General features: G+C 39.9%; 1 protein-coding gene across 1 annotated transcript; it reads left to right on the plus strand.

Annotated features, from left to right (window-relative positions):
- The first annotated feature begins 468 nt into the window (after nt 1-468).
- Nucleotides 469-27,336, plus strand: GAA (alpha glucosidase). The gene is made up of 20 exons (XM_026667269.2): nt 469-578; nt 1,834-2,419; nt 4,419-4,564; nt 5,729-5,894; nt 6,697-6,793; nt 7,562-7,681; nt 9,001-9,119; nt 10,076-10,207; nt 11,995-12,105; nt 14,108-14,221; nt 14,376-14,460; nt 15,852-15,969; nt 17,935-18,068; nt 18,297-18,448; nt 19,952-20,100; nt 20,447-20,588; nt 20,980-21,078; nt 21,444-21,608; nt 23,907-24,059; nt 25,904-27,336. Exons 2-20 carry the CDS (start codon nt 1,952-1,954, stop codon nt 25,961-25,963), a joined length of 2,730 nt encoding a protein of 909 aa, XP_026523054.2. The 5' UTR covers nt 469-578; nt 1,834-1,951; the 3' UTR covers nt 25,964-27,336.
- Nucleotides 27,337-27,612: the final 276 nt, after the last annotated feature.

Consider the following 27,612-nt stretch of genomic DNA (forward strand, 5'->3'; position numbering starts at 1 on the left):
CCTACTTTCTCTAGGAAAAATAATCCTATCCTCTAAATCAGGGGTGTCCAACCTTGGCAACTTTAAGACTTGTGGACTTCAACTCCCAGAATTCCTCAGCCAGCTTTGCTGGCTGAGGAATTCTGGGAGTTGAAGTCCACAAGTCTAAAGTTGCCAAGGTTGGACACCCTGCTCTAAATGTTTGTACGGGAGCAGCTCTTCCAAGGCGCGCCATTGCGTGTCGTCGCCTCATTTAAAGAATTTTTAATAGAGAAACCCGAACCGAAGCCCTTTTCTGTGAGCTTGTCATCTCCGGGCTGCAAAAAATAAAAAAAAATATCCGGACGACAATGAGAAAAACCCGGACGGCAGCGAGAGTGCCTTTGGTGGGTGTCCGCATTTTCACCCAGCTCCGACTGCGACCCAGCCCATTCGGCGAGTCCGCATGGAGCGCAAAAAACAGACGAAATCCACACCGTCCTGGAAGGAGGAGAGTTGGTCACGTGACCCGCTGTTTACGTGCTCCGTTGGAAACTCTTGAGCATCTTCCTGTTTCTTTCGCGTTGTGCTGATTGCGGAATTTTTCTGTCTGTTTCCGCGTAAGTGAATATTTTTGGGGAGGGGGGGGGCTGCCCGAAATCCCGCGGGTTTTGGTTTTTTTTTGGCACAGATAATGATAATTGTGAAGGGAGGCGGGACGGGCTAGGCGACAGGATTGCTGTGGGATTTATTTTGGTCAGGGTCAACGAGTATGAAAAAAACCACCCTACTGTACACTTTCCCATTAATTCGAAGGAATCTGGTAGCACTTCTTCAGACTAACACATGTTATGGCAGAAGCTTTCGTCAGATGCAGCTGAGAAAGTCGGCTGTAACTCACAAACGCTTAACTATGTCTTTTAATAACATTTGTCAGTTTGAAAAGATTCTGTCAGGTTCCTGATTGTTAGCTACTGCAAAAGAATATGGTTCTTCTCTTACAGTGATCACATTTTCACAAATTTGTTTGTGGGTGTGGGTGTGGGTGTTTGTATCCCCCCTTTATTATTTTCATAAATGGCTCAAGGCAGTGAATATATCCAACACACCTTCTTTCTCCTTACCCACAACAACAACTGTGAGGAAGATTGGGCTGAGAGAGCGTGACTGGTCCAAGATCACCTATCTGGCTTTCATGCCCAAGGCGGGACTTGAAGTCACGGTCTCCCACTTTCTGGCCTGGTACCTCAACCATTAGATCAAATCAGCACTGAGAAACCAAAAAGGCAGTTAGAAATTTATGCTTGGAAAAACAGTACTAACAATTGTAATTAATATCGATACAACATTTTTGTATTCTCACTACGTTTTCTAAATAATAAAACATGAATAATCTCCACTTAATATTGTATAATCACTTTTAAATAATAGATTGTATTCTGAGTCATAATGTAATGATAAGAGTATCTCTGTAGGCAACATGGGGTCTGTTTTGCCTATAGGGAAATTCTGTTTTCTTGGTTTTTCTGTTCCAAGTAATGCTCACGCTTTCAAGATTGTTGTCAGATTTCCTGACACAGGAAATTTTTCTGCAGGAAATCAGTACCTGTAGCTTTACATGATTGATACAACTTAGAAGGAAAAATTAGCAATAGGCCTGTTGCCTTTTGCCCACAACAGTGGGGTATCATTGTTTTGATGGGTATCAATATTGAATATAGAAGAGTAACTTTTAGATTTTCTAGGCCTGACATACATTCATCTGGGACTTCCCAACTTGAACACAAGGGTTAGGTTCCAAAGAATAGTCAATTTGGACAATGTATCTTAGCACAAGCCAGGAATTAACATGTCTGTTCTGCATGTCCTCTACAGCTGGAGATGACCAGTCCTATTACTTCCTGAGGAACAAACTCTTGCTTGTTGAATCACATGAAGTCCATGCTAATTCAATACCTGACAGAGGTTGTGGTGGAAGAAGAAGCTCACAACAATGCTGGTGAATTCAACTCTAGCATTTGCGATCACTCTGCTTGGACTATCAAGGACCTCAGAGGCAGCCATAGCTGCTTCTAAAAGAGAGGGTGATCACTGGGGTAAGAATCAAGACAGGGTTTCAGAGGTACCACAACAGAAACTAGAACAACAGTTGGAACCCCTGTTGCTGTCCTCCAAGCAATGCAACATCCCTCCAGACAGCCGCTTTGATTGTGCCCCAGAGAAGCTTCTCTCTCAAGATGAATGTCAAGCTCGGGGATGTTGTTACGTCCCTGTCTCTTCCAAGGAGCCATGGTGTTTCTTTCCTACCAATTACTCTAGTTACAAGATAACAAACCTAACTGCCACCCAGACTGGCTACACTGCCCACTTGATCCGCAGGGTCCCTTCTTTCATGCCAGATGACATCATGAATGTGCAGCTGGATGTGATCTTTGAGACCAAGGGGAGGCTTCACTTCACTGTGAGTAGGGACTTCTTTTTTTTTTAAGGAAGTTCAAGACACTCTGACATTAACCAAACATACGTCTTTATAACTCCACAGATCCCTGAGATTGTGACATTAAAATCTGGTGACAAAATGACCACATTGTGATAGAATGAACTTTGTTTTGTTATTTTTTTAAGAACAGAACACCCAAACATCAAAACTGGGCACACAAGATCTAAAGGAGGATAAACTGAACCTTGCCAAAATCAGAAATTGATTTTAATCCATGTTGTTGGGAGGAGGGTTGGAGAATGAGAATGGGAGACAGGAGCCGTTGGGAGGCAAACTCTTCCTGTGCCTTCTCTTAACGCTACCACCCTCAGCATTTTTCAAAGTTGGGCTACTTAACAAAAGAGATGGAGCAGTTTCCCCTCTCCAGTGGGGGCTTCTAATTCCCATTTCCACTCTTAATTTCTCACTGAACCTATTCCTTAGGGGTTTTTTTGCTATAATTTTATTGTATCATAATAAACTTATCAAAGTATAAGATTAAAAATGAAAAAAGTAGGGAAAATAGGAAGGGAAAAAAGAAGCGTAGGCTAAAATGAAAAAAAGAAAAAGCATTGACTTCCAACTCTTTTTAGCACAGCAGAATAAAATAATAACATTACAGCATCAACTTTTTATTTTTTCATACTTACTATGTAGTAGCCATTTCTATAACAAAAATGTACCGTATCTAATCCACAAAAACCCAAAGTCAAACTTTCATTGTTTTCCATCTCAAGCAAAATATCTAGAAATGGTTTCCAAGGAGAAATAAAGTTGGATGTGTTATTTTCTTTGATTGGAGCAGTGAATTTAGCCATCTCTACTAGTACATCAGCCATTCACCACCCATTGTGGGAATTAGAGTATTTTTTCCATTTTTGTGCATAAAGTGTTCTTGCTGGTATCAACATATATAACAGCAAGGTTCTAGATTTTTTTTTCAAGTTCTTTGTACCTAACCTGTCTCTTAGTGACATCAGTATTAAAGCCCATGATCCTCCAATTTTGCTTTTTCCTGCTCTAATCCTAGCAAAAGTCTTTTTCGAGTTAAATAGAGAAGGTTATTGCCAGGCTATGTGCCTTTGGCAATTCTGCCAGGACCAGAATTCACTTTCTTATGAATCTTAGCACTTAAAAAATAATTTCAAAGGCTAATGAAGTGAATAAGTGGCTGGGTACATACATCAGGTTAATGTATTGGCTTTAGCTTAATAGTTTGCATAAACTCAATATACTGCATGAAGCATAATTATGGTCTAGCTAGAATTGCTCTACCTAAACTAAGCTATCACTAGATGGCGGCAAAGAACTGAAGTTTTTGATATTGCTTTGCTGATATTGAGCCAATGACAATATGTATAAATCAGCTAATATTATTCAATAAATCATGATAATGCATAGTGGCTTTATGTGATTGGTGACTCTTAGTTACATAATTAATTCCTTGCTTTTCTCTGTAACCAAAACACATCCAGCATATGCTAATATTTCAAATACATTATGTAGATATTGTAAGTATGTAGGATGTAAGTATCTATCTTATTCATTATGTATATATTTTCAGAAATCTAAAAACAGAAATTATAAATAAAATGCATTGCTACCAATTCAGAAATGATTGATGCTTATTTCCAAGCAAAATCATATAAGAATGCAGCCTTGATTTTATTTTATACTATTTCAAAATGGCTCTGCTTATAGATGTCTGTTTTAGAAATAACAGTCCAGTTGCAGGAATATCAAATGTCATATTAGATCAATTGAAAGGTGGGCAATCAATTAACCAGACAATAAAAAGCCCTCATGAACCGAAGAGCTGGATTTCATTGTAACTTCAAATTCCATACCATTATAACTTCAAATTTTCATCTCACAAATAATTTTGAAGTAGAAGCCAAGTCCCTTTGAAACTTGACTGGATTTTTCTGACCATCAATTTTTGGAGTAGCATCGCACAATGTTTGTGTCTCTTCCACCACAGCTTAAGGATCCAGCTAGGAAACGCTACGAAGTTCCTTTAGAAACCCCCAAGACCACCAGTAAGGAATCCTCGACTCTCTATTCTGTGCAGTTCTCTGCTGATCCCTTTGGCCTCATTGTTTTTCGACAATCCAATGGCCAAGTTCTGTAAGTAGCTCTGGACTTTGCTGCTCCAAGTAGTCCTCTACTTCAGTGTATTTAACTAGCAGAAAATCATTCTAATGAAGATTGAATAGCTGTATCACGATAATATAGGGAAACCTCTGTGTATGTGTGTGTGTGTGTGTGTGTGTGTGTGAGAGAGAGAGAGAGAGAGTGTAGGGGGGAGAATGAGAGAGAGTGCGAGAGCGCTATACTAGTGCTTCTGTTCTGGATGTTGAAGGACTATTTTCATATTATACTCCAGAGTTTGCCTTCACCTGAAAGGATTTACAGGCTTTTGATGTATGTGCATATCTTCCAAATAGGTATGTGTATCATTTGTGAATTTATATTTTGCAGTATAAAGCAATGTACTTAATATATAATATGTGAAATAGCCATCTCTAACCAGCATTATTGAGACACTGAGTTGAGTTTTATCTTTTCTGACGTGCAGTAGCTCTAACTCTGGATTTCATTCTTCTGGTCTTTCCCTCAGATACCTCAATCAGGCCAGTTCTGGGCCATGTATCAAAAATAGACAGCCACAAATAGAACCTTTCACAAACAATTGAGTAACCATTTCAGAAATAAGCATAAATAGATGAATGCCCACAATCATCCTCTGTGGCGCAGTGGTGAGAGTGCAGTACTGCAAGCTACTTCTGCAGCCAGCTGCTTACAATTTGGCAGTTCAAATCCCACCAGGCTCAAGGTTGACTCAGCCTTCCATCCTTCCGAGGTGGGTAAAATGAGGAGCCAGATTGTTGGGGGGGCAATATGCTGACTCTGTAAACTGCTTAGAGAGGGCTGTAAAGCACTATAAAGCGGTATATAAGTCTATTGCTATTGCTGTCCTGAAGATTTGTTGAAACAATAGTTTTATTGAACAATACTGAACCCATAAGAGATAGGAGCATCTCTGGGAACCTCATGTTCCATAACTGAATTTTTAAAGATGAATTCAGGCATGCAGTAGCATCCTCTTGGACGAGGACACCTGCCTAGATCACCATGCAACCAGTGTCTGAATTAGATTAGATTAGATTAGATTAAATTAGATTAGATTAGGAATTTGGAAGTAGCCTCCAAGAAAGATTGAGGTAAGTCAAAGAAAAAGGGGGCTTTATTTGTAAACTGCTGGTGGAAATGTCCACTTTCTCCCAATAGGCTGAATACTACTGTGGCTCCTCTGTTCTATGCTGACCAGTTCCTTCAGATCTCCACTGCTCTGCCATCAAGTTTCATCTCTGGACTGGGTGAACATCTGACCCCTCTTACTCTGAATGTCAATTGGACCAAAATTACTTTGTGGAATCGGGACATATCACCTGTGGTAAATGACAGGAGGGTGGCAAGGTTTCCTGAAAGGACAGGGTCTCTTAAGAATTTAATCAGGATGGTATGCAGTGATCATCTGATCTTAAGTTCGTATGCCCAGGGCTAAGGATCAGATTTAGCATGCACCGATGCACAAATTTCGTAGGAATAATTCCAGTATTTTGTGCAAAGTTGGCAAAAACTTAGAAATAATGAGGGGTAAAAAAAAAAAAACCACAAGCATACAGTTACCCGGTGAAATGTGAGTTATATTCAATGGCCATATGATAGCAGGGTCTTTTGAAGAAGAAATAATGACAAGTAGAATTAAGTTGTGTGTTTTGGCTGGAATTCTGAATAGTGTCACATTGCAAGATTAGGTGACAGATCCCACCTGGGCATTCTACTGTTTAATCGGCTTTAGTCTGCAATTTCTTCTTCCTATGGGAACCGTAGTTCTCTGCAAAGCTTTTGAGAGCTCTGGAGAGCATTCTCAGCATATCCTTTGTCCATGAAACCCCACATTGTTGGCATGAACCATGGCAGATATAATCCTGTACTGGTGATTGGCCCTCTATCTGTGGAAGCCTGGAAAACAGAGTCAAAAGCTTGCTTGATCCAATTGCTTGATAGACTTTTTAGGCTGTCATTTAATTGACACTTGATTTTTTTTAAAATAGTGTAAAGGGGCCATCACAGAAAAAGTATTTGCTTGTTTGAGACTACCAAAGAAGTGCTAAAAGCTCAAGGCATTGCTGAAATGTTCATGTTGTCCAATACAGCATTGACCTTATGCAGTATTATTTCTGTGTTTTTAGCCCTCTGCCAATTTGTATGGTTCCCACCCCTTCTACGTGGTTTTAGAAAAGGGTGGTTTGGCCCACGGAGTCTTCTTACTGAACAGCAATGCTATGGGTAGGTATTGTATCGGATCACATCCCTATTAGGTCAAGCTTAGATATGATCAAAATAACCTAACCATGATTTGTGTGTACCAAAGCCATGTGTATTTGAAGGAGCCATTTTATGATTTGGAGCAGAGATTCTGACTTTTTTTATTTTGTATTTGTGAGGTGAGTTGGGCTGAGAGAGGTGACTGGCCCAAGGGCGCTCAGTTGGCTGTCATGGCTAAGGCAGCATTTGAACTCACACTCTCCTGGCTTCTAGCCTAGTCCCTTAACTAGCAAACAAGACTTGTCTATTAATCAAACTGGTCTACTAATTAAGGTTTGGCTCATGTAATTGCTTTTTAGCCTCAACAGTTTAGCTTGTTCTATTAACTGCTATTTTGTGATTACTTACACTGTATACTAGGGTAACCCTGACTATTTATGTTGAGAATTAAGGCCGTTTATTATGCTAATTACACTAAGGCTCTGATCTGACAAATACTATTTAAGTTTCCTTTTCTTTCCTCCATAGTTAAACATCTGCTGAATGTAAAAGGACAATATTTGTACCTCTTTCAATTAAAGGGAACTGGCTATATTGTGGGAAACAGCTCTTTGTCAGCATAGAGGCAAGAGTAGCCATTAAGCAGCCAACCAAGGCTGAGTGTATGATAATGGAATACGATGGCTGTATGGAGGTTATGGGAGTAAAATCCTGCTAGTATTTCTACAATGTACAGGTGGTATGCTGTGTCCTTCTAGTAGCATTTCCAAGCCACTGTTTGTCTTGTAGATGTGTTACTGCAGCCCAGTCCAGCTCTGACATGGAGAACTACTGGGGGTATCCTGGATTTCTATGTCTTCTTGGGCCCAGATCCAAGCAGTGTGGTGCACCAGTACATGGATGTTATTGGTAAGCATTTGCATCTTCCCTTGTGTGAAGCTAGGAAGCGTTTTGAGGACTGGCTTCCTTTCAAGAAAGTTATTTAGTAGTTCTCTGTGATTACTAAACACTTCTGAAAGCAATGACTACTTTTGTCATTAATATTGAAGTGTTCCGCCAGAAAATCTCCGGCTCTTCTAGCTTATGGACTTCTATCAGAGAATGGTGTGTTGGTGCTGGAGCACTTATAAATCTGAGAGATGGGAGAAATAACCCTGATTCAGGCTTCTGTTGTACTAATTAGAAGTCTTATCCAATCTGGATGTTCTCCAATAATAGCACTTAGGCTTATATACCTCACCAAGCGCTTTACAGCACTCTATGGGAGGTTTACAATCTAGAAGCCTTGTTTGCATATTGCCCTCAACAATCTGGGCAGTCATATGGGCTTTAAGCTCCAAAGTTCTTAGCAGTGGCCTGCAGAATTCTGGGATTTGAAGTCCAGGCATCTGGATGGTGGGTGCTCAGGAAAGAATAGATCAGTGATCCTCAACCTTGGCAGATGTATGTGCTTCAGAGATATATGGGCTTCAACTGCCAAGGTTGAGAAACATTGGAGTAGTTGAAAATGTATCCTTCATGAAGAACTCCCTCCAACAGTTACCATGGTAGAATAGTTTGGGGTAGATAAGATATCTTTTTTACATTTCTGAAAACACACCCCCTGAAACACACACACAAAGGCATGGAGAAGAGATTGAGAAGAGCCTTTGAACTGCCTTTTTGAAGTTTGCTTATTAAATGCTTGACATCTTTAGTTCTCAGAAATTCCCAGCCGATATACTGTACAAAACATAAGCAAGGCATCAGCTCAAGAAAGGCTTCTCTGAAGAAATGATAATCCACAGTTTGATAATAATGTGCTAAGTCTATTTTATCTGCCCTTTCTACATTTTTTAAAAACAATCACTTTATCTATGAAGACTCTAAATCCAGGGTCTGCAATGACATTTTTCTCTCTCTACTCCATATCCTAACTTAGCCTAGGTATTAGAAGCAGCCCTTTATACGCCTAAGCTGCAATCCAAAGCAGGGTCTTAGATATAAGCATAACCTTGAAAATAGCCATGCTAGGTTGGGTTTGGGGTTGAAAGGTTCAGACATATTGTGAGTATGTTATTTAAATTCTTTTGCTATGATAGATTTGGGAGTGCCTATAGTTTTGAGAGGTTTTGAATCTCTCTCTCTCTCTCCCTCTCTCTCTCTCTCTCCCCCTCCCTCTTTCTCTCTCCCCCCCCTCCCTCTCTCCCTTCCCTTCCCTCCCTCCTTCTCTCTCTAAATTCCTCTAGGCTACCCATTCATGCCTCCTTACTGGGCTCTCGGATTCCATCTCTGTCGCTGGGGATACACTTCCACTGCTATTACACGGGAAGTGGTGAAAAACATGACTACAGCTCTTTTCCCCCTGGTAGGTGCCTTCTCTGAATTACCTTTGATTATAGCTGCTCTCTCACCCTTGGACTGGTTCATATATTTCTCTGAGCCATAATGTGATTGCATTTTATTAAGTTCAGAGGTTCTTTTCCGATGCCCAATCAATTCCTCAGGCAATCACCTGCAATCAGAGATTAAGAAACACAATTGATGCAAGAGCAAAATTATTATAAATGAATTATTATAAACTTAGGCTCAAATTCATATTAATGAATACATAAAGGAGAAGGCAAGTTAAACGATACAGTTTAGCAAATATTTCTATACAAAAGAGAGCCAGTTTTGTCTAGTGGTTAAGGCATCAGGCTAGAAAGCGGGAAGCTGTGAGTTCTAGTGCTGCCTTAGCCATAAAAGCCAGCCAGTCATTCTCTCTTAGCCCAACTCACATCATAGGATTGTAGTTATTGGGCAAATAGAAGGAGGAAGGTGTGTTGGATATGTTCGCCACCTTGACTTATTTATAGTAGGAGTAGGAATAATAATAATAATAATAATAATAATAATAATAATAATAATAATAATAATAATAATAATAATAATAATAATAATAATAAAGGCAGGGTGTAAATAAATAGTTAAAAGAAAGCCTACATATTACAGTAAAATAAAAAGGGATTCTGCCAAAACTTCTGAGTTGGTTTTAGCTTGGAATGTTTTCTGAATTCAAACATCAATTTTTGCAAATGAGGGTTAATAGATTGTGTCAAGGTTGAATGTGGATTAATGGATTGTGTTAACTTAGCTAATTATAATGTACTTAATAAACCATTATAAAACAGATCATGGGCTAACGTGATCTGGATACTCAACCTGTGTGAAGTAGTACAGCTTCCATGTCAGGGTAACACTCAAATAGAATATTTGTTCATAGAGAAAAGTGAGGTGGGATGCAAACTTGCTCTCATTGGAATCTCGTTCCTGGGCTCATAGGACGTACAATGGAATGACCTGGATTATATGGACGCTAAGCGAGATTTCACTTTCAACAAGGACGGTTTCAAGGACATGCCAGACATGGTGAATGATTTCCATCATGATGGTCGGAGGTATGTCATGATTGTGGTAAGTTAATGAATCTTGAATTCTCCTTTGAGGGGCTTCCCTTGCAGTGGTTCAAAATATTTATTTATTTATTTATTGGATTTATTTTATCTAATAAAAATATATTGGATTTATATTGGCACCTATTTGCCCACCAAAATATTGCTGTATTGAAGTTGACTTAAATGAAATGTAGATGATGCAGTTCTATGTCCAGCCCTCCCTAGTGCAGTAGAGAGTCTTTTGCAAGGAAAATGCAGTCTAGGTCTTCCAGTTTAGGAAATATTCCTAGTTTGGTAGGAGATTCTGTAAGGCAGAATTCCTTGTCATATGTCAGCCTATATTTGAGAAGGCCCGATCAGTTGCTAGAAGTATTGGAATGTAATTTAATGCATTTATGGTAACTTGACAAAATCTTGAAAGCTTGTCAATATCTCAGCTTATACCTAACAGAATCGAGGCAAAGTTGTTTTGAGTTGCTTCCCAGCTTTTACGTTTACAGGACTCAAATATATTTTCTCAGTATTCTTCCCCTTCTCCGAGTCAAACTAATACAGGTGATCCTCAACTTACAAGTGTTTGTTTAGTGACTGCTCGAAGTTACAACAGCACTGAAAAAAGTTACAAATGACCATATTTCATGCTTGCAGTTGTTGCAGCATGATCAAAATTCAGAATTTTGGTAACTGACTCCTAGTTATGGCGGTTGCAGTGTCCCGGGGTCATGTGATCACCTTTTGCAATCTTCTGACAAGCGAAGTCAGAGAGCAGGCCAGATTCACTTAACAACCAATGTTACCAATTTAACAAATGCAGTGATTCGCTTAACAACTGTGGCAAGAAAGGTCGTAAAATGGGGCAAAATTCTCTTAGCAAATATCTCGCTTAGCAACAGAAATCGGGCTCAGTTATGGTTGTAAGTCTGTTTCCCAATGTTCTGCCTGTGTTCTGTCACATTTGCAATCTTTTAATAGGTGGGGGTCATATGAATGGAAAAGTCATTTATGTTTGGGACAATGAAGAAAGTAGCTTTTTCAAAGGAGTCTCTATTGAAAATTTGGAAGAGAGACAGACAGGTGATAGTACAATATCAGTGTGGCTTTCTTATATGTTTCAATAAGATTGGGGTGGTCTGATTTTTTTTTATCCTCCCCTGAGGGATTTTGGAGTTCTTGTTAAATTGTGATGGGACTAGGTTTCTGTTTCCAACGGCAGGAATCCACATTTTAGATTTTTAACAATAATGGAATAAAGCGTTGGGAAACGGCATTCATCTCTGAGGCCTCAGATTGCCCATCTCTGCTTTTCAGAGTAGAAAGGAAAATTATACAGACCTAGAAACCACAGAGAACTTTACATGTTCATGTATTTAGACTTTTAAAGAAGCAACAGCAGCACAAATGACTTTCCATACTCATGTAACAGGTTGCTCTCTTTATGACCTTTTAATGTTCCACCCATGTTTTGCATTTAGAATGTGATCATCCACAAGCTGTGTGCTGTTGCCCAACTTCAGTAATGGATGTTCCTCTTCCTCCTAAAATGTCACGTTTGCTTCTGTTTTTCCCACTGTGAAAATGCCATAATCTGGACTCTCCACGTATAAATAAAGGCATGTTCATTTCCTATGCCTCGTGTGCTTTTTTGACAATCTGTTTCCCAACTCTGAAGTACTGCCAAGTTTTGAAAGAGCGCCTTGTGCTTTGTTCCTTTGCTTGAGACAACTGTGTCCTGTGCCCTTCACATTTTCATACTCCCATCAAATCCATTAGGACTAAACAGATGTCTCTCCTTCTGTTTCCTTGTAGGATCCAGGGATCAGCAGCACCAGCCCCCCTGGGAGTTATAGGCCCTATGATGAAGGCCTGAAGCGGGGGGTCTTCATCGTTAATGCAACAGGACAACCTTTGATTGGAAGGGTGAGACTTGATGGATCACCCATGAACATGGGCCTGTGCAGAAGCAGTCACTGGGTTCAAAATGGCAGGAGTGTCAGTCAAAGCCCTGTTCTTGTTTAAATGTATGCAATGAAACACATTGAAAAGTAGTGGGCTTCATTTGCACAGCCAGGCCTGCCATCTTGAAGCCAGTGACCAGTTCTTTGGATACTCCTGCCATGAGCCTTGGTAGAGAAAGGATAAGGCTTCGGTGAGGGAGGTGCTATATGGTGAAATGTAAATCTGTAGTAGTTTAGTTAGACCACAAAAAAAGAATAGAACAAAGGGAAGTGGGGAAAAGTGTGTGTGTGTGTGTGTGTGTGTGTATGTATATGTATGTATATATGTGTGTGTATGTGTATGTATGTATGTATGTATATATATATATATATATATATATATATATATATATATATATATATATATATATATATATATATATTCTTAAGTTTTCGCGGTACTTACATGTATGGCATTCAGCTTTGTTCGGGTATTTTCCCACGTCATTGTAGTTGTGCTTTTAAAGTTGTAGCAACGTTTGGCAGAATCTCATCTGCCATCATCAGGCTTCTGTATAGTGTTCATCTGTGAGTCAGACTTTTACAGTGGTTTCAGATTTAAATTTGGGGCAGCCTATTGCTGTGCCAGAATGGTTTTTTCTTCATCCTGATTGGTTGGGAGTCTTGGTCTGTGTTTATTGGTCTTGGAGTTTGCTGTGTTCTGCTTGATTGGTGTTTCTAATATTTTCTGTCTGTTTTTGGCTCTTTTTGTATCTTGATTGGCTGGCAACATTGTGTTACTTTATTGGAGGCCTTTAGTGCAGCTTGGCTCCAGGTAAATGGACGGCTATGATTAGTTAGGAAGCTAGGTTTCATCTGGGTGCCTGGTTGGGGTGTGTTTGAGCTGGAGGTATCAGGGGGATCTGTTTGTGCCCAGGTGTTTGTCTGGCTTGTGGTGTGAATACTTTTTGTTTGTGAGTGGCAGGCTTCCAAATGATTGACAGTCTGGTGGAATCATCTCTTCTATTCATGCTTTCTGGTCTTTTTTCAATCTCTATGGCTTCTCTGATGATTCTGTGGCTGGGGTTTTCTATAGTGGCTAGGTTTTGATGCCATTGAAGTTGATGCTATGACCTGTGGCTTCCATGTGTTGAACTAGTGAGGACGTGTGTTCCAGCTTTTTACTGCATTTTTGTGTTCATCCGGGCGGGTACTTATTCTTCTATTGGTCTGTCCAATGTATGTGGCCGGGCATGATGCACAGGGGACTTCATATATGCCTTGGTTTTCCAGGTCAATTTTATCTTTGGGGTTTCTAAGGATGGCTGCTATTTTTCTGTCTGTTTTGAAGGCAGTCTTGATGTGATGTCTGTGTAGTATCTTACTAATTTTGTCTGTGGTACCTCTTATGTAGGGCAGGACAGCTGTTCCATGGGTCTGTTCATCTTCTGGGTCTCTATTATGTCTCAGTGTGTTTTTGTGGATCAAGCCGGTGATTTTGCTTTTGTGGAAGCCGTTGGCTGTCAGTACTTTAGTCAGGGTGCATAGTTCAGTCTTAATGTGTGTCTTGTCTGCCAAGTGTTTGGTTCTGGTAATTAGTGTTTTAGCCACCACCACCCAGCACAGATAAACTCCGTGGCCAAAACAGAGGGAGGGAGGGGGAGGGAGGGAGGGGGAGAGGGAGAGAGAGAGAGAGAGAGTTTCCCTTATGAGCATTTCTCACATGTTTCATGTCTTCCTTTGATCTTGAACCATTGAAATCCAGATATGAAGATACACATGTTGAATGCGGCTGCATTTGTAGTTTCACTATTGTACAATATCATGAAAGGGCAATTGGTTCAACTTCCAAACAAATGTATTTTTATTCTGACAATTAGCGTGTTAATCTTTTTATTGCTCCAAAGATACACTAAAATGCATCACCGTAGCCTATACAGAAGGGTTACTGATTTAGACACACAGCTCTGGTTTTTATCTTCCAGGTTTGGCCTGGGCCTACTGTCTTCCCTGATTTCACCAACCCAGAGACTCACCTGTGGTGGTATGACATGGTCAAGGATTTCCATGACAAAGTGCCCTTTGATGGCATGTGGATAGTGAGTTTCCAATCCTGGGACTTGAATGTTGAACAGTTGGGAGACTTTCTCTTTGGTTGATGATGCTTTTGCTTCTTTAAAATGAGTTTCCTGTCTTGGAAGTTCTAATTTAGAAAAATAGGACACATGAATCTCCTTCTCTTCCTTCTTCTAGGACATGAATGAGCCATCAAATTTTGTGGATGGTTCCTTGGAAGATTGTCCAAACAACAAGCTTGAAAACCCCCCATATGTACCAGGTAAAAGGAGGAGGAGCTTGTTTGGAGGGGATGCTTTTGACAAACATGGTCTAGTTCACGGGTATCAAACTAATGGCATCACGTGACATTTTGTGGCATTTTTCCCCTTTGCGGAGCTGGGGACTGTGCATGAGGCATCCGGTTCCGCAGGCCTCCAGTTTGACACCCTTGGTCTAGTTGGACAACTAAAAAAAAAGTGAAATCAAATTTGAGGGATAGAAAAGGACAAAACAGTGGGATAAGTCCACCCACGAAATACTTACTATATTCCTTTTTTTTTAAATTTAAATTTGTTAAAACATGGTTTCAGTTTAGTTCAGTTAACAGTTATCTTGATAAATATGATAAGATGGAAATCTGTCTTCCCACTCAGTAGCTCTTAGGGTGTGTGTGTGTGTGTGTGTGTGTGTGCGTGTGTGTGCATGTTTGTGTCTGGCTTTTAATATTGCCTTAAACCATAGTTTGTTTTAATTATAATTGAACAAATCAGAGTGTTCTGATTTATATATAATATTGAGCCTGAACCATATTTTATAAACTGCAGTGACTGAATTAACATATGATCAAATCAAACAGATTACCTATTGGCTTAGGATACTCTATGAACCAGCCATTGCGTATTTAAGAGGCTCTTTAAGTAATTTGGTGGAACTGTGATTCAATGCATGCTGGGCTTTTGTTTTTTTCTTTTTGAGCACAATTTCTAAATAATTACGCAGACAACTAATTGCTTCTAATAAAACAGGACATTGCAAAAATTCTGGCAAATACCTGTCAGGTAATTGAACAATAAATAGTTGCTGAATAACCTATAGTGAGGAAGATTTGGCGTACAATTTACAAGGATTTAAAATAAAATTGAAAGAATATACTTAATAGCATAATTTCTACTGATTTTCAGTATGGAAAATAAACATATTGTTGACTGAAATACATTGTAGACATATAAACTTTATGTACAACTGTGCTACAAATGATACATAAGCACTGGATGCATGTGGCTTTTGAAAAATGCAAACATGGATTCTGAACATTCGACAGTTCTTTGGCCTACCTTTGCAAACATTTGAATCTGGATATTTAAGACGTCTTGTTGACTTTGTTCAATGTTTTTAGTTTTGGGGGCACCCAGTCAAGAGCTGACTCAAGTCTAGTTGCATTGAGACTGGATATAGAATAATTTCTTAGTGAGCTCTCTATGAATCTTCTAGCCTCCTCCCTGTAAGACCCAGATGCAAGTAATCAAGGAGGGATGTCTTTATGCCAGGAACCAGGGATCCAAAGCTCCCTGGGACATGTAAAAAACTCAGTTCTTCACATCTCACACATTTTTGCCTGGCGGCTTCCACAATTTCATTGGTTATATAGTATTTCTCCCCCTATATTTGCAGGAATGCTGGGTGGAACCTTGAAGGCAAAAACCCTCTGTGCCTCCAGTAGGCAGTACCTGTCTTCCCACTACAACTTGCACAGCCTTTATGGGTTGACTGAAGCCATTGCAACACACGAGTGAGTATGAAAGGGAATTCTGCCAGGTAGATAATTATTCCTCTGATTCTGCCCAAGAAATGGGGTGTCTTTTTTTATTCAAATTAAAGATAATACAGGTAGCCTGTTTAGTGATAGTTCAAAGTTGCAGCGATATTGATAAAAGCGATTTACAGCCGGTCCTGACACAACCAACACAGCATTGACACAATCTTGTGATCAAAAATTGTGTGCTTGGTAATCAACATGTATTTACAACAGCTGTTGTGTCCTGGAATTATGTGATTGCCATTTGCAATCTTCCTAGCTGGTTTCTAGCAAGCAAAATCAATGGGGGAGGGGGGAGGGTTAAGCTGGATTCACTTAATGACCCCATGATTCACTTAACAACAGTGATTTGCTTAACAGCCATGGCAAAAAAGATTGTAAAACTGGACGTGACTCACTGAACAAGCGCCTCGCTTAACAACAGAAATGTTGTTCTCCTTTGTAATCATGTTGAGGACTACCTGTAATGCATTTTGGTATAGGCGACAGGAATTAACTATCTCAACAGCTAAGTTGCAGCTAAGCTACTAACTGAAAGGCAATTATTTATTATGGCAGAACCTATGACTCCAGTGTTTTCAGTATTTTCTAAACCTTTTGCAGTTAGCAATAGCATATACCGCTTCATAGTGCTTTACAGTGGTAAAACGCTAAGCAATTTACAGAGTCAGCATATTGCCCCCAACAACCTGGATTTTCGTTTTATGAACCTCAGAAGGATGGAAGGCTGAGTCAACCGTGAACCCACCAGGATCAAACTTCTGGTGGTGGGCAGAGCCATCCTGCAATAATGCATTCCAACCACTGTGCCACCAGGGCTTATTTATTTATTTATTTGTTTGTTTGTTTGTTTGTTTGTTTGTTTGTTTTGATTTGTCAATTGCTTACAAGATAATAGGTATAAGTATATACATAGTTATGAATACATGAAATGGGTACATATAAGAAAAATAAAAGAAACAATAGGACAGGGATGGTAGGCACGTTGGTGTGCTTATGCACGCCCCCTACAGCCCTCTTAGGAAAGGGGTGAGGTCAATAGTAGACAGTCTAAGGTTAAAGTTTTTGGAGTTTGGGGAAGAAACTACAGAGTCAGGTAGAGTATTCCAGACATTGACCACTCTGTTGCTGAAGTTGTATTTCCTGCAATCAAGTTTGATGCGGTTAACCTTGAGTTTGTATCTATTGTGTGCTCTTGTGTTGTTATGGTTGAAGCTGAAGTATTCATTGACAGGTAGGACATTGCAATGTGTGATTTTATATACCATACTTAGATCAGACCAAAGACGGCGTAATTCAAGGTTTTCTAGGTCTAGAATTTCAAGTCTGGTGGCATAAGGTATTCTACAACGAGTAGAGGAGTGGAGAACTCTTCTTGTGAAATATTTCTGGACTTTCTCAACTGTGTTAATATCAGATACGTAATGTAGGTTCCAGACTGATGAGCTGTATTTGAGTATTGGTCTAGCAAATGTTTTATATGCTCTAGTTAGTAGTGTGATATTACCAGAGAAAAAGCTACGTAGGATTAGGTTAACAACTCTTAATGCCTTTTTGGCTATGTAGTTACAGTGGGCTCTAGCACTTAGATCATTAGAGACGAGTATTCCAAGGTCCTTTACAGAGCTTGGATCATCAACAAGATCTTGACTATTCAGCTGGTATTTTATTTTCTGATTTTTTTTTTGCCAATATGTAAGACAGAGCATTTATTTGTTGAGATTTGAAGTTGCCATTTGTTTGACCATTCTGATACATAGTCAAGATCTTTTTGAAGGGTAGCAGTATTGTCTGTGGTATTGAACAGCTTTACATCTTCAGCGAAAAGAACACAGTTGCTCTTAATATGATCACATATTATATTAGTTAGTTAGGAGTGTGAAAGCTCCAGGTTCCAGATCCATTGAGGTCCTTTGATTACATCTTTTCTGTTCTCAGTGCTTTGGTGAAAGTGCGAGGAAAGCGTCCATTTGTGATCTCACGTTCTACCTTTGCCAGCCATGGACACTATGCCGGCCATTGGACTGGGGATGTCATAAGCGTTTGGGAGCATTTATACTACAGTATACCAGGTACAAGTATTTGTAGAAACAATTTTGTGAACTTTTCCAAGTTCCTGCCTGTCTGTCATGGAGTTTTTCTTTTGTATCTCCTTTGGAAAGAAAAATATATCAGAAGAAGATTATATCTGGAAAGATATAATATTGTGGTTCCTCCAGCTTCCTCAGCATTTCTCCTATTGCTTTCTAGAGCTTACTGTTCAAGGTTTTTCCTAATCCACACTATCTGTCTTCTTAAAGCAATGCTGCTCTTCAATCTCTATGGAGTGCCATTGGTCGGGGCTGACATCTGTGGGTTTCTGAACAGCACAACGGAAGAGCTGTGTGTACGCTGGACCCAACTGGGCGCATTCTACCCTTTCATGCGAAACCACAATGACCGGGGAAGCAAGGTAAGCATGATGTCCCTGCGTCTGCCTGGCCATTATTTTCATTGGAGAGGGCTGTGACAAAATGGAGCAAAGCAGCAGGCTGGCAGGCCATTCTGGGAGCGATAATCTTACTACATCTAGAGCAGGGGTCCCCAGACTTGGCAACTTTAAGATTTGTGGACTTCAATTCCCAGAATTCTCTAGCCAGCTATGCTGGCTGGAGATTTCTGGGAGTTGAAGTCCATCAGTCTTAAAGTTGCCAAGTTTGGGGACCACTCATCTAGAGGCACCAGGTTTAGGGAACTGAAAGTTTAAGTAGGTTATATGGGAAATCAGGTGGTAGTGAACCGTTTCTTAGAATTTGATTGGTCTCTCTAACAACATCACGTACAAAGACAGGGTGTTAAGGGAAGCCCATGAACTTTTCAACAAGTTGAAAATTGAAGTAGGCTTCAATTTGTTATAATTTTTTCCTGTCAAGCTTGTAGCCAAGGCTAGTATTCTTACTTTCATTGTAAATCAATGATTATGTAGCTTTTAGATTGAAATCACTGCAAGCAAGCATATCATAAATGATATTTATGTGTTTGGGTTTTTCCTCTTCTTTCTTAAAATTGAAAATAAATTACACAATCTTCTTTGTATTTGGAGCAAACAGTAAAATCTAGCTTTATAATAAGAAAAGTTTTTTAAAAATGTATGTAACATGCATTTATCCAATCGAGGCGCCAAAAGTTAATTTAGTGATTCAAGAATACTGGCTGAGAAGCTCAGCCTCTAAGGCAGTATAATATTTAAAAATCAAAGAAATACAAATTGCCATAGGAAGCCATAACAATAGTCTTTGTACTTCTTGTGTGTGAAAAAACAATCTCTCTTTCTACATACTTTCTTAGTTGCAGGGCATCATATTCGTTTTTTAGTCAATCCTCTATTAACTAACCACAAAAAAATAGGATTCATTTATAATGCACTCAGATGCACGCTTAATTATTCAGAAGAAAATCTCACCATCTTGCCACATGAATGACTGAATTAGTATGTAGTGTCTAAATTGATCGTGTTCCTGCTGATAAAATACTGCAAGTTCAGTGGCTTTAATACTATCACTGCTATAGCACCGAGCTGTGGGATAATGCCATAAGGGATATTCTGTTATCTGGTTTAACACTATATCAAGTTAAGGCTTCTTTGTGGTTATAGAATAAGCCATACCTGGCTGAGTCCCAATTTTAAAATAAACCATAAACTAGGGCCTTCTGTACTGGTTTTATATATATTAAACTAGAAGCAGATGAACCAGATGATGGCTTTAGTGTACAGTGTGAACTAGGCCTTAATGCCTCAATTCTTGTTAACTGCATTCTTCTTTTGAGTGTCGTGTAAGGGAGAACATGCTAGCAGCAGGAAGAAAAAAAGATTCAGTATAGAAAGAACTTCCTGAATCCCTTCTTAGCAAATAGAAAAAAATGCCGTTTCTGTCTCAGGAACCTTGCACTCATTTTTCGCCTTTCTGTTTTGCAGTCTCAAGAGCCATATGCCTTCAGCCCGGAAGCCCAACAAGCCATGAGGAAAGCCTTTTCCCTGCGCTACTCCCTGTTGCCCTATCTTTACACCCTGTTCCACAAGGCCCACTCTACAGGCGAGACAGTAGCCCGTCCTCTTTATTTTGAGTAAGTCAGAGAATGGCTGTGTTGTGAGGGTTAGGTTAGCTTCTGAACCATTATAAAGTAGTCTTCAGCGATGACCATCCCAGTGAGTTTTAAGGTAACTGCCATCATGGCGCGAATTCAACATCAGGCTGGGTAAGACTTGGAAGAAGTGTGGGATACAAGGCTGAAAGACAATTTCAAAATCTTTTACCTGTCCTCAAAGAAGGACGTGGTGGTACTCTTGCTCAGTTCTGGCTGAAGGAAATAGATCTACACATGGGAGAAATATCTTTTGTAATGACTTTTTCTTCTTGTTTGATTGCCAGAAGTTCTTTGAAGTGGTCGTGTTCTTTTATCGTTCTTGCAGGTTCCCACAAGACACATATACGTGGACCATTGATAGGCAGTTCATGTGGGGAGCTGGGCTCCTCATTACTCCTGTGTTAGATGAAGGGATAAGAAAAATGCCTGGCTATTTTCCTTTGGGGACATGGTATGATATCCTCACGGTGAGTGTGGCCTTTGGCATTCACAGAGGCTCAGATGGAATGTCTGTTACTCTTGGCCTTAATCAGCCATTAAACTTTATATACATGGCTGCAGTTGACCCATTTATTCCTGCCTGTCGTCTTGTGCCTGCTCTTCTGCTAAGACTTGTTCTTTTCTATAGCGTCAGCCCTACAGGTTAGGCAAGACTTTAAAAACCCAGTGCCGTATGGGTCTAAAACTTCTTTAATTAGAACAGCTACAGTAAAAGAATTTTCTAAGTCTGAATGTGCTCACTGCCTGGGATTTCTGTCAAGTTTTTTTTTGGAATGGATGCCAGCCTCCCTTGTCTGATTCTTGCTTTGGCAGCACAAACCTTGTCTTACATGACTTTTATATATTGTGGGCCTTCAGGGATCTGTCATCCACAGCAAGGGACAGTGGATTCTCCTACCAGCTCCACTTGACACGATCAATGTCCATATCCGTGGAGGTCACATTCTTCCTTTGCAGGTAGGTCCAATACGCCAGTTCTTCTCCTGCTGCTTTGCCAGAAAATAGGAAAATGGCAGCCCAATATTGCTGCAGATTCTCTGGCTTGAATGTTTTTTTTAAAAGATTTGCTTAGGATAGGAGGAGGAGGGGGGAATGACACAGGATCCCAACCTTCGCGCCGTTCATCACGGGCCGCTAAAAAGAGTGCTCGTGCGTGCTATCAAAGATGGATAGGAGGAGGACTCCGGGGATCTTTTTGGACGAGACTTTAAAAGAATGAGGCTTGTTCGCTCTCCCGGACGTGGACCCTGTACTAAAGTGAAGAAGGCTTTGGGGCCTTTCTGCTCTGATAGAGCTTCTTTCTCTACTGCAAATCTCTCCAGGAGCCTGCTCTCACAACCACAGAGTCCCGTTCAAATGGAATGACTCTCATCGTGGCTTTGACGCCGGAAGGGGTGGCCAGAGGCGATTTGTTCTGGGATGATGGTGAAGGGCTGCTGACCTTTGAGAAGGGTGATTACACACAGATCTTCTTTCTGGCAAGAAATGTGAGTCTGGAAGTAAGGCATTTGTTCTCGATAGCTAAACTGTGCTAGCCAGAGCAGATTAAATTTTAACCAGTTATTTCCTAGTTTGGATTACTCCCAAGTGCAGATAGTTCTCAGCAAACATTCATTTAGTGACCAAAGTTATAATGGCCTGGAAAAAAAGTGATTTATGACTGTTTTTTTTTCCACACAATCGTTGCAGCATTCCACCATGGTCATGTGATCAAAATTTTGGACACTTGACAACTGGTGTGTATTTATGACAGTGGTAGTGTCCCTGGGTCATGTTGTAGGTGGTTGTAGTGTTCTTGGGTCACCTTTTGCAAACCTCTGACCAGCAAAGTCAACAAGGAAACCAGGTTCGCTTAACAACCATGTTATTAACTTAAAACTAGTGATTCATTTTACAACTGTGGCAAGAAAGGTCATCAAATGGGGCAAAATTCACTTAACAACTGTCTTGCTTAGCAACAGAGATTTGGGAGTCATTTATGGTCATAAGTTGAGGACTACCTGTATTGAATACTTCAGAAGTGTGGGCCAGGGACTTGCTCTCCATTCCCCCTTTGCGACCTTCTGACAAGCAAAGTCAACAGAGAAGCCAGATTCACTTAAAAAAACTTGTTACTTATTTAACAAGTACAGTGATTCATTTAACTGTAGCAAGAAAAGTCATAAAATGGGGCAAAGCTCACTTAACAGCTGTCCTGCTTAGCAATGGAAATGTTGGTCTCCATTGTGGTCATAAGTATCTTGTTTCCCTTCCTGTCCTATCTGCGTAATAGTGTCATAGCAGGGCAGTAGATGAGACGGCAAGGCACAACATGCTGAAAACCCCTGTGGACGTTCTAAGTCCATTTGAATATGAGAATTGCTTTCTCAATGGCCAACTTGCTTTTGATGGGTGCCCTTCCACAACTGAGTTTTGTCCCCATTAACAGCAGGAGTCTGCAATTTTTCATGGCCAAGGGCCACGCTTGAATTTTGGCAGGTGTATTCTTGGCCACATTGCAAAAAGTAGGACAGCCAGGAGTGGCTGAGTTTTGAGTATTAAATACAGTATATTAAGTGCAAGTGATAAGATTTCCAGAAGTTGATGTTCACTTCAGAAAAGGCTTTTAGGACTTTATGGGTTTGTTTATTTATTTAAACAAATTTATATTGCCGCCCATCTCACTCTTGGTGACTCTGGATGGCTTACAAAGATAAACCCTGATAATAATAAAAAAACAATAACACCCCCTGGCAACAACAAACATATGAGCCCCTTGATGGGGTCCATATCACTCTGGGATCCCCAGGCTCACTAGCAGGGCCACGTTTTCAGGATCTTCTGGAAAAGTGTCAATGTGGAAGCCAATTGTATCGATGCAAGGATGATGTTCCACAGGGATGGAGGGTTGCAGGTTGTACTTTAAAGGGCAGACTGATCAGTTATGTTGAGATTGGATAGGAAGGCAGTGGGCAGAACCAGTTGTCTTCAAGGATAGACTGATTAACACATAGACAGCAACTTAACAACCTTAATAAGGTTGTTGCCTTTTTGTAGCAATGTTATCCAAAACATGAAAACAAAGCTGAGACTAGCAGAAATCCTCACACATTATTTCTTAGCTAGATGTTTCTTCCTAAAGATCATTCTTAACCAGGCACCCTCTCTACATGCAGTCCTGTATCTCCAGTGACTGGTAAGAGCTGTCTCTGCAACTGCTGTGCAGTTCTAGGAAAACGGATAGGTATATGGGGTTGTAGAACAAGTGCTACTTGCCCACTTTTTCACTCTCCAAAGCACTTGAACTATATACTACTGGCTGTTAATAATCAAACTTTTTCTTACTTTTATATTTCAGTCCTGTCAGTTTTTTTAAAAAATTCCTCTCCTCTTGTCCTGATCCTTTGAGGATCTAGCTGCTTGCTGCTTATAAGTGTTTTACTTGCACTGCCAATTATATGGGGGGGGGGGGAGGGAAAACCAAGAGAACGATCTCATGGGATTTCACTACCATGCCACGTTACATCAAATCTGGAAGTTGTATTCGGCTGCACTACAGCAGGACGACATACATCACCATGACAAGGCAGAGGGAAAAAAAATCATGCGGCAATACTTCCAAAAACAGATCACGCTCAGAAAAATCTGGATATTATTTAATGCGCATCTAAGTATCATGACTCCATCAAATTTGCATCGTGGTTCCACCTGCTGTGTCCCTTGCCTTCTTCAAAAGTTTGACCCCGACCTCTGAAAGTTGCCTGTTGTACTACTTACACCGACTTCTCCTTTTCTTCTTGTTGCAGGGTGTGCTAGCGAATGAGATTGTGCGACTTAGCGGCCACATAGATGGGCTCCTTCTGATACAGGTGCTAGCGTTAGGGGTTCCCAGCCCTCCCCGGCGGGTCCTAGCAAATGATATCCCCATCTTGGATTTTTCTTACCGCACTGACACCAAGGTAAGTAAGTTTCTTGCCTTTCAGACAGTTTCTGCGTGAGAACCCAGTCCAACAATTGTCAATATAATTTATTGTTTTCAAAAAGTTCTTTATTGTTTTGATGGTTTTTATGGTTTTGGAATTGTAACCCCTCCAAGGTCATTGATTGAGCCAGGCAGCTATAGAAATTGAATGCATAAATAAATAAATAACATCTTGCAGTGGTACTTTGATAAAGATTTTAGAGACATAAATGGATTTGGAGACAATAGCTATGAATGAAGCTTCCTAGGAGTCTCAAAATTAGTTCTGCTGTTGAAACAAGATGTGGGAAACTGACCCTCCTCCAGCTTTAGTGAAACTCCCCAAAATCCTTCCTTCTGTGACACTGAAGTAGCCAACTGCCTAACTATTTATGGGTGACCATCTGCTTGGAAACTGAGTGTATTTCAAAGTTAAGAAACAAAGGTTGACAAATATTCTGGCTATCTGTTGGGGACCTTCATGTAAAATTTAGCTTGACCTTTCTTGAATTGTTTTATCTTTTCAATGCTTTTTCTTCTATTAAAATGTTCTACTCGATAATAAATTGGGTTGAGTGTGCTTAAGATATACATAGGAAAAAATAGTTTGGAGCAATTGAAAATAAAGGAAAATATTCTTCTTCCGAGTCCCTTAGAATAGGGGTCCCCAACCCACAGCCCATGGACAGGCACCGGGCCATGGCATGCCAGCAACCGGGCTGCGCAAACAAGCAAAAGCCCATCTGCGGGATGCAGGCAGCATGCAAAACAACACCCATTCGGTCCACAGAAAAACCTTTCTCCATGGAACTGGTCCCTAGTGCCCAAAAGGTTGGGGGCCGCTGCCTTAGAAGACACTGCTATATTGCTACAGCCAGAATGCATATATTTATTTTTCACTTAATTATTTTTTTAGCTTGCTTTTCCCCTCTTTCTTTCTTGCTACATAAGGTTGAATATGGCCCTCAGCCCCAGAAATGGCTGCCCTGTCCGGCATTTACGCGGCATCATTTTCTGTACCTCCCACCCAGCTAGCAACAGGCCAATACGAATAGTCCTCCAGTTACAAACATTCGTTTAATGACCATTCAAAGATACAACAGCACTGAAAAAAGTGACTTATGACTGTTTTTCTCACAGCAGTTGCAGCATCCCCATGGTCACATGATCAAAATTTCAGACACTTGGCAACTGACTCATTTTTATGACTGTTGCCGGTCCCAAAGTCATGTGATCACCTTTTGTGACTTTCTGACAAGCACAGTCAATGGGGAAGCCAGATTCACTTAACAAGCATGTTACTAATTAAACAGCTATAGTGATTTACTTAACAACTGTGGCAAGAAGAGTCATAAAATGGATCAAAACTCACTTAACAATTGTCTTGCTTAACATAAATTTTGGGCTCATTTGTGATCGTTAGTCAAGGATTGCCTATATTTCAAATGATATAAAATGAAGATGGAGAGTTTGCACACATCCTTTTTAGTCATCAATTTGGATATGTATTTTTGTTTAGTTTTGAAAGGTAATTACTGTCATAATAGATGATTTTCTTCAGCACTAAGCAATAACTTCCATTTAATGCAGAAACTTTGCAGAATTCACATGGGAGGAACTTGCGTGTGGTTTGTAATACCCCTATTAACTTTGTAGTTCAGTGCAGATAAGTGCATTGGTGTGTTCAAGAGGCACCAGTGCACCATCTAAAGCTCCATTCTCTCCTCTGCTTTGCATGGCCATTCATACCGCATAAATTATATTACTGCATAATGTTTCTCACGTTGATGACCTGATACTGTTTTGAGCAATTGTAACTAACTTCCCTTGTCACTTCTTCAGGTCCTTACTATTCCGCTCTCTTTGCTGATGGGGGAGGAATTTGTCATCACTTGGTCTTGAGAAGCAAAAACAGACAGACCACAATCTGAATGAAAGATAAACATCTCTGAAATATAAATGGAGGAAAAATTTCTTTGATGAACAAGATCCTTTACTCTGGTGTTCTAGTAGGATCATTAGGTCCTGCAGGAGATCTCCTATACTCATTTGTCCATGCTTGATATGTAACAACATTTAGGTCGAGTTGGATGCTACCAGCTTTCATGACAAGATTCCCTAGTAGTTTGAATGATTGCATTTTTCAAATGTCACCTCTCCCCTCCTAGAGAAGAATAAATAATTTCTGTTAAGGGTGTTGCCAAGATTCCAGTAATATTTCCCAGAAATGCACAGGGAGTTGGAGTAGAGTAGTTGATCTTCAAGTGCCATTGGTTATATTCTATAATTTTATAAAATTAGGGATGGGGGAAAGAAAAAATGAAAGTACCAAATGTCCAAACCAATGTACTGATTACATGTTACTGGATTAATACAATAATTTGACAAACATGTCTATGCACTAATGCTTTATACAGTTATATAAAACCATTTGTAATAGTTCCTTGATTCAGACATTTTGACCAAAGTTTTCCTCAGTGTCATACTGATGTCCTCATGGCAGCCTTAGGGGAGAATGCTTATGCAGCTCTTTCTCTTGACAATAGATTGCTTCCCAGTTGTAATCTTTTATTGAGGGAATGGCTTAGTTTTCCATGAGAAAAATGAGTTGTTCCAAGGCCAGGCTTCTTTGAAGCCTCTTTTCTATTCAAATTAGGTAAATTAGTGACTTGCCTGAATAGAGAAATCCAGGAATAGAGTAGTTTCCACTTTTTCTTTTGCTTGATTCCTTGCTGGCCCACGCTTCTCTTTCACTTCTAAAGGCCTTCCTTCTTACTTTCTATACAGCTGGAAGCACTGAGTCTAGAAATATTTCTGGAAATGAGACTTATTCCAACTGAGGTTGGTGTTCTCTCTATACTATATTCATCTGCATAATTGAGAGTTGCTTCCTGTTCAAAATCATACAAGGATATCTAATGTTGGAGTTAGACAAAATGTTCTATAGAATTGTGTTGAAATGATATAACGTGGGATGCCATATAGTGTTACAAAGATTTACAGTACAGAATTTTTATCAGATGATTATATTAAGAAAAAAATCTTACGAGTTCATTGGTTTAACAATTTGGTATGTTTTATATATTTGTTTTAAAGCAAGCAATGTGTTTTTGGCACCGATTAAAAGAGTTTGTATACTTCAGAAACTGCTCCTAATTTCTTCTTTCCATTGGACATGGAATAGGAAAGTCAAGGAAAAGTTGAAATTTTCAAAATGGGTATGATGTATGCTATTTTGGATGTCCTAGGAATAAAGGAATGTTTATGAACCAGAATGGGCCAATTTAATTCAGACAATTAGATGGTTTGTGGCTCAGTTCATAAAATGGACCTGCTGCGTGTGAGGACATATTTAAGGACATATTTTAGTATCTGCTCAGTTACAATAAAATAAGAGACAAAATCATATCACAATTAATGGCTATCAAGTAAATATCAGTAATGGACAACAGTGGAATCAAATAGATTACAAAACAGGAAACAAAAGATGGAGAAGTACAATCCAACTGGCTATGAGTTTCCAGATTTGTATTGTAGAACATACCATGAAT

The sequence above is a fragment of the Notechis scutatus genome, chromosome 2 (assembly GCF_049901735.1).
Source record: "Notechis scutatus isolate UNSWTSFEM ecotype Mainland chromosome 2, rNotScu1.2, whole genome shotgun sequence".
NCBI classification, from domain to species: Eukaryota; Metazoa; Chordata; class Lepidosauria; order Squamata; family Elapidae; genus Notechis; species Notechis scutatus.